The following is a 12,620-nucleotide window of genomic DNA, read 5'->3' on the forward strand; positions in this document are numbered from 1 at the left end:
GTCAGGCCTGTTACAGCCCCTTCCTATCCCTCACCACCCCTGGTCTCACATAGCACTGGATTTTGTCACTGGGTTACCCCCTTCCACTTTCACCACCATACTCACCATAGTTGATAGGTTTTCTAAAGCTGTGCACTTTGTTCCCCTCACTAAACTTCCCTCTGCCAAGGAAACAGCCAACGTTATTCGTCTTCACGGTATTCCCCCCAACATAGTCACCGATAGAGGTCCTCAATTCACGGCACACTTTTGGAAAGCTTTTTGTACACTCATCGGGTCCACTTCCAGTTTATCTTCAGGTTTCCACCCACAGACCAACGGTCAGACCAAGCGGGCCAACCAGGTGATCGAAACGATGCTTAGGTGCCTATGTGAGCGAAATGCTTCCTCGTGGAGTCAATTGTTGCCTTGGGCCGAATATGCTATTAACTCCCACACCTCCTCTGCTTCCAAGTTGTCCCCTTTCCAGTGCTGCCTAGGTTATCAACCCCCGTTGTTCCCTGCGCAGGAGGAGGAGGTGGGAGTCCTGTCAGCTGAAGCCTTCATCCAGCGCTGCATCAGGAGAGCCACCCGCATCAACCTGCAGCGCGCCAGTACCCGGATGAAGGCAACAGCCGACCGGCGTCAATCCAAGGCACCCACCTACCGTATTGGACAAAAGGTTTTCCTGACCACCAGAGACATCCCTCTACGCGTCGAGACATGTAAGCTGGCGCCCAGATATATCGTCCCTTCCCCATCACCAAGATCCTCAGTCCCACTGCAGTTCGACTCAGACTCCCATCCACCATGCGCCGGATTCACCCCACTTCCATGTGTCCAGAATTAAACCGGCTGTTACCCACCCTCTCTGTTTGACCCCCTTGCCTGTTTTTTCGACTATTCTAATTGTCTGCCGTTTTTGTCATTGTATTGGATCTCCTGGCTACGATTTCGGACTATTAAACACGATTTTTGGATTATCCTGTGGTCTGCGTTTGGGTTCTCAGAGCCGTACATAACAGTTACTGTTTTTCATAATCACTTTGACACTAATTAGACACAAAACTTGGATACAATATGCATGAACCACTGAACCAAATCACTTGTTCACAATGACTCAACTTAACTTTCAAAGTATTAGCATTTCAAAATGAAATACACACATTACATTTGAAAATACTGCCTTTTCATTCAATGCATCTAACTGCCAATGTATCCAACTGCTCAAAATGATAAGTAACTGTAACATTACTCCTAAAGCATAGTTTTATGGAAACGATTTTTTTTTTTTTTAAGATTACTTGTATCAATATTCCATCTTTAGATAATGAATGTTTTAGGATAAATAAATCGATTGACACCTATTACTTTGGAACAGGATCAATTTTACCACATTATCATTGAATGTAATATTGCATCACCATCTTTTGTCACAGGGGTTTTCAACCTTTTTTGACACGCATGTTTGAGCGGGTGGTCAAATGACTGATGATTGATGTTACATAGTGGTAAGAGCAGGAGTAAGGATTTGTATCCACCTGCAACAACATAGCGACAACATGGAGCAGTCAGATGGTCCATGTTAGAATAGAGATCAAGCAGTGAGAGGAGGAGGAAGAGGAGGTAGAGGTGGTCAATGGAATGGCAGAGGACAAGTACTCCTTCAGAGAGGTGGCCTTGTTTCTTGTCTTAGGTTAGGGGGGGTTATGTGGTAGAGGACAGTGTCTTTCACTGCAGTTTAGGATTTTTTCCCACTTTGTACCTATACTTTTGTTGCTATGAGTACAGTTTTTACAATTGCTAAAAATTCACTTTTTCAAATCTCTTCATACATCTCTCTACACCAACATGCAGCTTGTCAGTTAATTTCATTCACAAAATGGATCAAAACTACCAAACCACTGCAAACATGTCTCAAAGGAAAGCACCAGCTCTAGAATGATTTGTGTCAATCATAGAACAATGATCTAAAAACACTAACAACCAGTGGCATTACAGTCGATGCACTATTTTCTGTTAGAGATTGGACTGTAGAAATGTATGGTTTTTGGTGGTTCAGCCTGATTTTTTTGTGAAAGCAGTGAAAAATCATTCAGTTTCCTCCACATACAGTGGTCTTGTACTAACTGTCAAAAGTTAAAAAAAGTTCTAAAAAGTATCAAAAAATGCTTGTTTGCAATAGTAAAAAAAAAAAAAAAAACCTGAAACAAACCCACAGTATGTTGTAATTATAATTTTACAGTATTCTGATTTTGTTCAATGATTCCACTCTCTTCTACTGCTTCCACTATTCCCTTTATTTAAAACCACAAAAAAAACTAAAAACATTTAAACATTTCTTTCATGCATTATAAAGTATTATAAAAACAACTAAACAGCTATAGGTATTTTTTGTGGGTGATCTAAGCAAATGTTCCTATAGTATTTCAAAATAAATTCGTTACTTGAACCAATGAGTTGGGAAATGCAAGATTTCTTCAAAGATATGAATGCACAATGCATGTTTTGAACAGGCAAACAGGCAGTGTTACCAGTGCTTACCGTTTTGAGTGTTGTGTCTAAGGTTTTGAAAATTGAGCACAAACTTGTGAGATTAGCGTCAAAGTGATTGTAAAAAAAACTGTATTGTAATCTGCTGTGCTGTGCCCCCTTGTGGCACTTGTTATTACTGGGATTGGCCAATTGTGATGGCACCTGACCTTATCACAAGTGACTACTGCTCCTCTTAAGAGAAGGGTCCTCCCCCAACCCTTAGGGTCTTGATTGCCTTTAAGATGGCATCACATTTATTTGCTGGCTGGTAGACACCAGTTCTGGGATTGGCTCAACATGTTCCAATTTTGGTTGTGGTGTTCTACCCACCAGTAGTAGGTATTAATCCTGCGTAATTCATTGTATTTGTATTGTACTTGCACAATATTGTAAATCTATCCAGTTACCAAGAGTTACCAAGCCAGTGATAACACTTTGTGGAAACTAGAATTTTGCTGTAGCACCTTTTTTATTCTGTTATTTTTGGATTGACTACTAATTTGTTTGTTTTAATTTTAACTTTGTGTTACCTAGCTCTCTTTTTTTAAATAAAATTGGTATTTTTACACTGAACCCTGAAAAACCTAGTCACAATATCACCCTCACTTTCACTCTCCTTAAAGGGAGTGCCCTAGTCTCATCCTATTAGGAAGCCCTTTTGGTTACAATCTGCAGTCCCATTAAGCAAATACTCAGTGAAATCGTATTTGATTTACAGATTGGGACAGGCCAAACCGGAAAACAGATCCGGGAAACAGATATAGCTGATAGTTGTGTGTTTTCATTTTCATATGTGAGCCAGCACACAGCTGCCCCACACAGCCAGTGCTAAATATCTGTGTGTGTGTGTGTGTGTTTCTGTGTGTGTGTGTTAGTATGTGTGTATGTGTGTATGTTAATGTGTGTGTGTGTGTGTGTGTGTGTGTGTGTGTGTGTGTGTGTGTGTTAATATGTGTTAGTGTGTGTGTTAGTATGCATTTTAGTTTATTTGGCAGAATAGTTAAAAACTGAATCAACTTTTTGTGACCACCCTTCGGCATTAAAACTGCATCATCAGAGATGGCCAACGCTGTCCTGCAGTTCTATAAGACAATCAGCAGGGAGGTTGTTCCAAGCATGTTGGAGAACTTTCCACAGTTCTTCTGCAGACTTTGGTTGGCTCCTTGCTTCTGATCTCAGGCACTCTTGATCAAGTTTTCATGTAAAAAGTAGGCAATTGCTTATAGTAATATGTTATTTTTTTAATTAAATACAAAAATGTCTCTGTAAAATTAAGTCTTTTGGAAAATGAATATTTGGAAATCTCAAATATGTTCTTGGGCGGCACGGACGGTGCAGTGGGTAGCACTGCCGCCTCACAGCAAGGAGGTCCTGGGTTCGAATCCCCGTCGGCCGGGGCCTCTCTGTGCCGAGTTTGCATGTTCTCCCCGTGTCTGCGTGGGTTTCCTCCGGGTACTCCGGTTTCCTCCCACAGTCCAAAGACATGCACGTTAGGCTGATTGGAGAGTCTAAATTGCCCATAGGTATGAGTGTGTGAGTGAATGGTGTGTGTGCCCTGCGATGGACTGGCGACCCGTCCAGGGTGTATTCCTGCCTTTCGCCCAATGTATGCTGGGATAGGCTCCAGCCCCCCTGCGACCCTGTTCAGGATAAGCAGGTTCAGATAATGGATGGATGGAAATATGTTCTTTCATACTAAAACACATGAAGAAATAAACACATTCCACAAAGAAGGATTACGGATTTAGCCGGATACCAGCAAAAACTCTTGTTACTTCAGTCCGTGGTCCAGACTTGGCAGGGTTTTTACGAGTGTAGTTATCCAGCTAACCAGCTGTCCGATCAGCCATAATCTCAGTAATGAACTGAACAGTGTATTACATTTTGTACTCGCAAGTATCTCGCAATATTCACAAATATTCACAAAATATTTGTAATATTACATAATAATAATATTCACAAAACCAAAGCACAGGCCTTGTAAAATAGAAATGTTTTTTAAAAAACTAGTCATATAAAGGGATTATGTTGTTGTCTCTCCTGAATTCACATTTCGAAATAAAGAAATTCATCTATGGCTTTCTAAGTATTACAGTTGTTAAATAATTGTAAACCAACTCAGGACACAGGGAAATAGAGATATGTTTATTATGTTTATGGTGCTTTTACATTCAATCACATGTGCATGCATTCTTTTATTTATCTTCATAATGTGGTTTCTGTGATTATGAGCTATTAAAATAGGTTCAAGTGGGGTTTTTATATGACAAAGGCATCACACTGAACATAAGCATTTGATTTTCTGAACAGAGACTCGGACAAGCAATTGCACTGCAGGTTACATCACAGTATAAGTCATAAATTTGTTCGTAGTGAAAAATAAAACATTTCAGGCACAAAACGAGAATGAAAGTTAGAAAGCCAATGTTCATTCATGAATGAACATCTTCTTTCTTCTTCACAGTTTTAAGGAAGCACTGGGACATACATACTTGATTTTTATAAAGTCGAAAGCAACAAATCCCCAAATCCTGAATATCTGTAAGTATATTTGTGTTCTGAGTATTAATTATCACCATTGGCAATATATCCAACTCCAAATATGTCCTTTGTTCAAATGTTTCAGCTCTAGGCTTGAAAATGCCATTTAGTTTTGACTTTAATTTGGTTTAAGAACACATTGTGTAGCATAGAACAGTAAGAATTTTAGAACAGGCAGTAAGACCAGTGCAGAGTGGGAGTTGTAGTTCTATTGCTCTGGGGAGAAGATGTAGTCCAGGGCCTGTCTCTCAGCTGCTGCAACATTGGGGTGCCAGAGGTCAATGCTAAAGATCACTCTCGGGCCATCTTCTGCTACACCTGCATGTGTGGGGAAATGTCAAATGACAGAATTTGGTCAGCTACGTAAATAATTACTTTAATGCAAGTTTATTTCTAAAATTCCTCATTCCATACTCGTTTTATTTTATGATATATTTATTTGAGTGAGAGCTATCTTTAGGGTTTTTGGAATATTTGCCATAGACTACCATCAATAAAAATGACAACAGACCACCTGCCATCACTGTGTGAAGAAAGAGCAAAATTGAACTGAGATTTAATTAATGACAGAATTACAATAGACACCGTCAATAAAAATGTCATCAGACTCTTCATTATTCCAAAAAAACGTATCAAGAAGTGTCTTTGTTACTATTTTGTCTGTTTATGTAACTTAGCTAATATCACTAAGGGGATATTTGTATGAGCCTTTGGGTTTCCTACCTTTCCTGACCTGTCCCTTAAATACATTACCTGTTCATACCTTGTGTGCAAATAAAAAATAAAAACATTGAAATGCAAAAGCTGCTATAGCAGCCAGTGGAGCACGATAGTAATGTAGCTTGTTGCACATTGTGTATCACATTGGACATCACATTCATTTACAATTTCTAAGGGCATCTACATGATTTATATGGGCTACAGTGATCTAAACCAGGTCAACCAAAGTCTTACCCTAGAGGGAAAAATTGAGAAACAGCTCTTCGTCTCAGGAGTAAGATTTCACATTTAAAAATATCAAATATGGGTTCATCATCTTACGACACTGTTGGTGTCTTGGGAGCGAGATTTAGAGTTATCTTTTAGTGATGATGGCTGCCTTCGCCTACTGTAGATCTGCCTCAAGCAATTTACATCAACAAGATTTTAAGTTTATCCATCAAACCTGTCCTTCAGAAAATATTCTCCAGAATGCCTAATTTCTGTTGTAAATGAAAGTATAGGCTCTGTAATGCATCTTTTGTGACTGTAATAGAATCCAGACCAACCTGATAAAAGTTCATACAATTATACAGAAGATAATCAAATGAATTTGATATTACCCAGTGATTGAGTACTATGTACTCCTATTTATGGTTTTTATGGCTAAAAACTGCTCACTGGTGAAAACCAGATACAGTCAGCTCCATAAATATTGGGACATCGACACAATTCTCATCTTTTTGGCTCTATACACCACCACAATGGATTTGAAATGAAACGAAGCTTTAATTTGAGGGTATTTACATCCAAATCAGGTGAACGGTGTAGGAATTACAACAGTTTCTATATGTGCCTCCCACTTTTTAAGGGACCAAAAGTAATGGGACAAACTAACAATCATAAATCAAACTTTCACTTTTTAATACTTGGTTGCAAATCCTTTGCAGTCAATTACAGCCTGAAGTCTGGAATGCATAGACATCACCTGGGTTTCATCCCTGGTGATGCTTTGCCAGGCCTCTACTGCAACTGTCTTCAGTTCCTGCATGTTCTTGGGGCATTTTCCCTTCAGACTTGGCCATTGCATAACATTCCACTTCTTTGCCTTAAAAAAACTCTTTGGTTGCTTTATGCTTCAGGTCATTGTCCATCTGCACTGTGAAGCGCCGTCCAATGAGTTCTGAAGCATTTGGGTGAATATGAGTAGATAATATTGCCCGAAACACTTCAGAATTCATCCTGCTGCTTTTGTCAGAAGTCACATCATCAATAAATACAAGGGAACCAGTTCCATTGGCAGCCATACATGCCCACGCCATGACACTACCACTACCATGCTTCACTGATGAGGTGGTATGTTTTTGATCCTGAGCAGTTCCTTTCCTTCTCCATACTCTTCTCTTCCCATCATTCTGGTACAAGTTGATCTTTGTCTCATCTGTCCATAGGATGTTGTTCCAGAACTGTAAAGGCTTTTTTAGATGCTGTTTGGCAAATTCTAATCTGGTCTTCCTGTTTTTGAGGCTCACCAATGGTTTACATCTTGTGGTGAACCCTCTATATTCACTGAAGGTGAAGTCTTCTCTTGATTGTTGACTTTGACACACATACACCTACCTCCTGGAGAGTGTTCTTGATCTGGCCAACTGTTGTGAAGGGGTTTTTCTTCACCAGGGAAATAATTCTTCTGTCATCCACCACAGTTGTTTCCTGTGGTCTTTTGGTGTTGCTGAGCTCACCAGTGCGTTCTTTCTTTTTAAGAATGTTCCAAACAGTTGATTTGGCCACACCTAATGTTTTTGCTATCTCTCTGATGGGTTTGTTTTGATTTTTCAGCCTAATGATGGCTGAAAGTGACAGCTCTTTGGATCTCATATTGAGAGTTGACAGCAACAGATTCGAAATGCAAATAGCACACTTGAAATGAACTATAGACCTTTTATCTGATTCTTGTAAATGAGATAATGAGGGAATAACACACACCTGGCCATGGAACAGCTGAGCAGCCAATTATCCCATTACTTTTTGGTCCCTTAAAAAGTGGGAGGCACATATAGAAACTGTTGTAATTCCTACACCGTTCACCGGATTTGGATACCCTCAAAATAAAGCTGAAAGTCAAAGTTAAAGTGTATCTTGTTCGTTTCATTTCAAATCCATTGTGGTGGTGTATAGAGCCAAAAAGAGGAGAATTGTGTCGATGTCCCAATATTTATGGACCTGACTGTATATACTCTCTATCAAGAACTGGCTCGCACATGGGGAAATTGACATCAAAAATCCACAAGATTTTGGAGGGATTTGGGTAGCCTCTATGGTTAGGTTATATCTGAAAAGGCCACATGAACCACATCACATGTGCAATGGAATTTAGTCTTCTATCGTTTATTCAGTTTGACTCCTAATTTGATCCATAAATTAATGGAGGAAAGCACTTATAACGCATTACATTAAAGCACAAATAAAGCTCTTATTTTGATGATGATGATGATGATTAATATTATTAATATTATCCACCCATCCATCCATTATCTTAACCCGCTTATCCTGAACAGGATCGCAGGGGGGCTGGAGCCTATCCCAGCATACAGTGGGCGAAAGGCAGGAATACACCCTGGACAGGTCGCCAGTCCATCACAGGGCACACACACCATTCACTCACACACTCATACCCACAGACAATTTAGACTCTCCAATCAGCCTAACCTGCATGTCTTTGGACTGTGGGAGGAAACCGGAGTACCCGGAGGAAACCCACGCAGACACAGGGAGAACATGCAGATTCCACACAGAGAGGCCCCGGCCGACGGGGATTCGAACCCAGGACTTCCTTGCTGTGAGGTGGCAGTGCTACCCACTGCAGCACCCATTATTATTCTTATTATTATTATTATTATTATTATTAGTAGTAGTAGTAGTAGTAGTAGTAGTAGTAGCAGCAGCAGTAGTAGTAGCAGTAGTAGTAGTATACTGACCATTGTGGGAGACAGTGTGTAGGAAAGAATCATCCACCAGGAGGCAGTGTCCTTCTGACCAGCACTGGGGCTCCCCTCCCACCACCAGCTCACACTGAGGGGGCGTCTGCAGCCCTGGGGCACAGAGAGGGTGAAAGGGCACAGTTAACTGAGCATGTGCAGGGACATGTCAAATACAGCACTCAGCATCTGCAGTGAAATGTTAAATACAGCACTGAACATGTGCAGTGAAATGTTAACTACAGCACTGAACATGTGCAGTGAAATGCACTCATGATTTCAGATGCATGTATATGTATATGAATATGAATATGAATATGAATATGAATATGAATATGAATATGTATTGTATTGTATATATGTATACGTATATGTATATGTATATGTATACGTATACGTATATGTATATGTATATGTATATGAATATGTATATGAATATGTATTGTATTGTATATATATGTATATGTATATGAATATGAATATGTATATGTATATGAATATGTATATGTATATGAATATGTATTGTATTGTATATATATGTATATGTATATGTATATGAATATGTATATATATATATGAATATGAATCTGAATATGTATATGTATATGAATATGAATATGTATATGAATATGAATATGAATATGAATATGTATATGAATATGTATATGAATATGAATATGTATATGTATATGAATATGAATATGTATATGTATATGTATATGTATATGTATATGAATATGAATATGAATATGTATATGTATATGTATATGTATATGAATATGAATATGAATATGTATATGTATATGAATATGAATATGTATATGAATATGAATATGTATATGTATATGTATATGAATATGAATATGAATATGTATATGTATATGTATATGAATATGAATATGTATATGAATATGAATATGTATATGTATATGTAAAGTGGCTGCACCGGTCAGGGCCTCACCTAAGTGGCAGCGCAGCCGTGAGTTGGTGGGGCCGTAGCCGCCCCCCAGCGTGGTCCCGGGCCCCAGGATCCAGAAGCCAGCGGCCCCCAGGGAGTTGCTGCTGATGAAGGTGCGGAGGGAGAGGAGGGTGCGGTATGTACAGGGGCAGGACCGGCAGTTCCCCGCCACACACACCCCCGCGCTATACAGCGGGAACACCGCCTGACCCTACCGGGGCAAAACACAGGATATGACATCACACTTCTGTGACAAGGTCACGACCAGTCATTGCCGTTACCTCAAATGTCTGTGACGAGGGTAAGATCACACATGCAGTGCAGTCCATAAGTATTTGGACAGGCACACAATTTCTGTTCTTTTGGCTCTGTTCTCCAGCGCATTGGGCTTGAAATGAAACAATGAGTGAAATAATGAAACGAATAATACTTGTGCTTAAAGGGTGGACTGTCAGCATTAATTTAAAGGCATTTACATCCATATCAGGTGATCTGTGTAACAAGTTACAAGCGTTTTATAGATAGTCCCCCCATTTTAGGACACCATTATATTTTGGACAAATGGCCACACAGGTGTTTCTGATTAGTCAGGTGTGTTCAGTTGGTTGCTTGGTGCAGGTATAAGAGAGCTTTCAATATTCATAAATTCATTCATTATCCTAACCCGCTTATCCAGAACAGGGTTGCAAGCTTTCAATATCTAGTGCTCATTCAAATTGGTTTTTTTCTCCTCCTTCATCCTTTCCTGCCATTCTTTCCTCAGTTGCTAGTAGCTCCTAGTTCCACGCATTGGGGAGGCAAGAAAAGAAAGGGATAAAAAAATGAGGAAAATGTGAATTAGGCTAATGGAATGCCCTTGCTCCTTTGAACGTCAGTTTGCCATGTCAGTTACAGACGTGGCAGAAGGGAAAAGGTGGATCCAAAGGTAGATCATTTATGTCAGACATTTCAAAAAAATACTTCAACAAAGGATGGTCCTAGGTCGTTAGGTTGTCAAAGGAACATTTACTGGATTTGACTGTCCTTAAAGATGGTCAATGTCGAGGACACAAGGACACAAGGATGAAATTAGTGATTGGAATGAGCCCCTGGTCTTGATTCTAGGCTTTTGATTGCCTCTGGAGTCTGTTATTGTCAATACGAAGGCCAGAGTGGCGTCAATGAAAGGCAAGCAGTCCCTTATGAGGCTGCGAAATAAGAACAGAGAAAAAAAACAGAGACAAACGACAGGCTTACCGAAACAGGCCGTGTGCAACATCATTAAGAGGAAAGAGAGCACTGCTGAGCACAGAGCACCACTGAATTCATATGAATTCAGTTGATTCAGGAAAATGAATTGAGGATTTTCATTCACTTCCAGAACGGAGTTGCCATTGATTACCCTCGGCTAGTCGATCGCTTTCATCTTGTAATTCCAGCAAGCAAGCTGCTGTTCCGGCTTATGCAGAATTCTGATTGGCCAGAGCAGTCAGCAGTGAGGCTCCTCCCTCCTCCCTGTTTCCTGGGCAACACTTTATCTGGTGTACTGGCTGGACTGTGGACTATCTCCATCACACATACACCCTGTTGAGAGCTGAAGCCACACACCTTGGGCCCCTGGCAGGTCCATCCCAGCTTGGCATCTATGCCCCACTGGTACACCGCCTGGAACTCAGCCAGAATTATGGGATAGCTGGCCTCCAGGACATCAATGTCATGGCGATGGGCGTCGCGTGGGAAGAAGGGGGTGCTGGGAACGTCGGGGAGGAAGAAGAGATGGGGCTTCTGGATGGAAGAGCGGTCGCTGAGTCTGGCCTAGAGAGAGAGAGAAAGAGAGGGGGGAGGGGGGGAGGGGAGGTGTGAGAGGAAGAGAGGGGGGAGGGAGAGAGAGAGGGGAGAGGGAGAGGGGGGAGGGAGGAGAGTGAGGAGCGAGAGACAGAGAGAGAGAGAGAGAGAGAGAGAGAGGGGCGGGGGGAGGAGAGTGAGGAAGAGAGAGAGGGGGACAGAGAAGGAGTGTGAGGAGAGAGAGGAAGACAGAAAGGGGGGGTGTGAGATGGAGAGAGAGGAGAGGGAGGAGAGAGAGAATTCTGCATTCTGTTAGTTTGCTCAGTTTGACAGCTTGTTTAACGTTAGCTAACTGTTTTTTTTTCCCGACTGTAAACTGTTGCTATTTCTGGCGTGTGAACATCTGCATAAACACATAAATGCTCACACTGAGGACCACATAAAGACCAGCTTTGTAAAGCGTCTAGTTGGTACAGTGTTTTGTGGTTTTGTGTGTTTAATCCAGGGAAGACCGAGGTTAACCCTGAATGCTGATTGTTGTAAATAGACGTTCTGGGGTGTGTTCATGCAGTCAGGTCCGTAAGTATTTGGACAGTCATAGCATTTCTGTCCCTTTGCCTCTGTACTACAGCACATGGGATTTGAAATGGATGTCCCACCTCACCCACATTGGCAGCGTACTTCGCGCGGGAACACAGCTGCAGTTGCAGACAGTCGGCCGTTCCAGACTGGGGTGAGGACTGCTTATATACAGCTTTTATTAAAAGATAATAATGAATAGAAAGTGAGAAGGAGAATTCAAGCGAGATGTAAGGTGGAATGGGGAGGAGTTTTTGTGTCACAGCCTCACCTGGTCCCTCAGGCCTTTGTGGATCCGACCCATTCCAGCCCAGCTGTAGCGCTTGGCGTACTCCTGCAAGGCGCTATATAACTTCCTGCTGGTGGGCGGGGCCTGGGCGGGGAACAGCGTGTGCCCCAGCACAGGGGTGAGGTAGCCACGGCGACGCCCCGCCTCTTCTTCCTCCTCTTCCTCCCCCGTCTCCATGGCGATGCAGGGGGTTCCGCTATTGCCGACAGCGATCTTGGCAGCGCCGCTCGAGGGGTCCGTGCCATCGCTGCCTCCCCCTCCCCCTCCTCCCCCTCCTCCTCCTCCTCCTCCTCCTCTG

The 12,620-nt window shown here is 41.6% G+C and overlaps 1 protein-coding gene across 1 annotated transcript in view; it reads right to left on the reverse strand.

Annotated features, from left to right (window-relative positions):
• Nucleotides 1–4,638: 4,638 nt before the first annotated feature.
• The window catches only part of asphd1 (aspartate beta-hydroxylase domain containing 1), a 9,433-nt gene continuing 1,451 nt past the window's right edge, over nucleotides 4,639–12,620 (reverse strand). The window contains exons 2-6 of the mRNA XM_061225309.1: nucleotides 12,305–12,620; nucleotides 11,278–11,484; nucleotides 9,694–9,901; nucleotides 8,733–8,846; nucleotides 4,639–5,373 (exon numbers count right to left, since the gene is read on the reverse strand). The exon at nucleotides 12,305–12,620 is cut by the window's right edge and continues 225 nt beyond it. Coding sequence (XP_061081293.1) covers nucleotides 5,264–5,373; nucleotides 8,733–8,846; nucleotides 9,694–9,901; nucleotides 11,278–11,484; nucleotides 12,305–12,620 — 955 coding nt within the window. The 3' untranslated portion in view covers nucleotides 4,639–5,263. The remainder of the gene's footprint in view (nucleotides 5,374–8,732; nucleotides 8,847–9,693; nucleotides 9,902–11,277; nucleotides 11,485–12,304) is intronic.

Source organism: Conger conger, chromosome 16 (genome assembly GCF_963514075.1).
Source record: "Conger conger chromosome 16, fConCon1.1, whole genome shotgun sequence".
Lineage (NCBI taxonomy): Eukaryota > Metazoa > Chordata > Actinopteri > Anguilliformes > Congridae > Conger > Conger conger.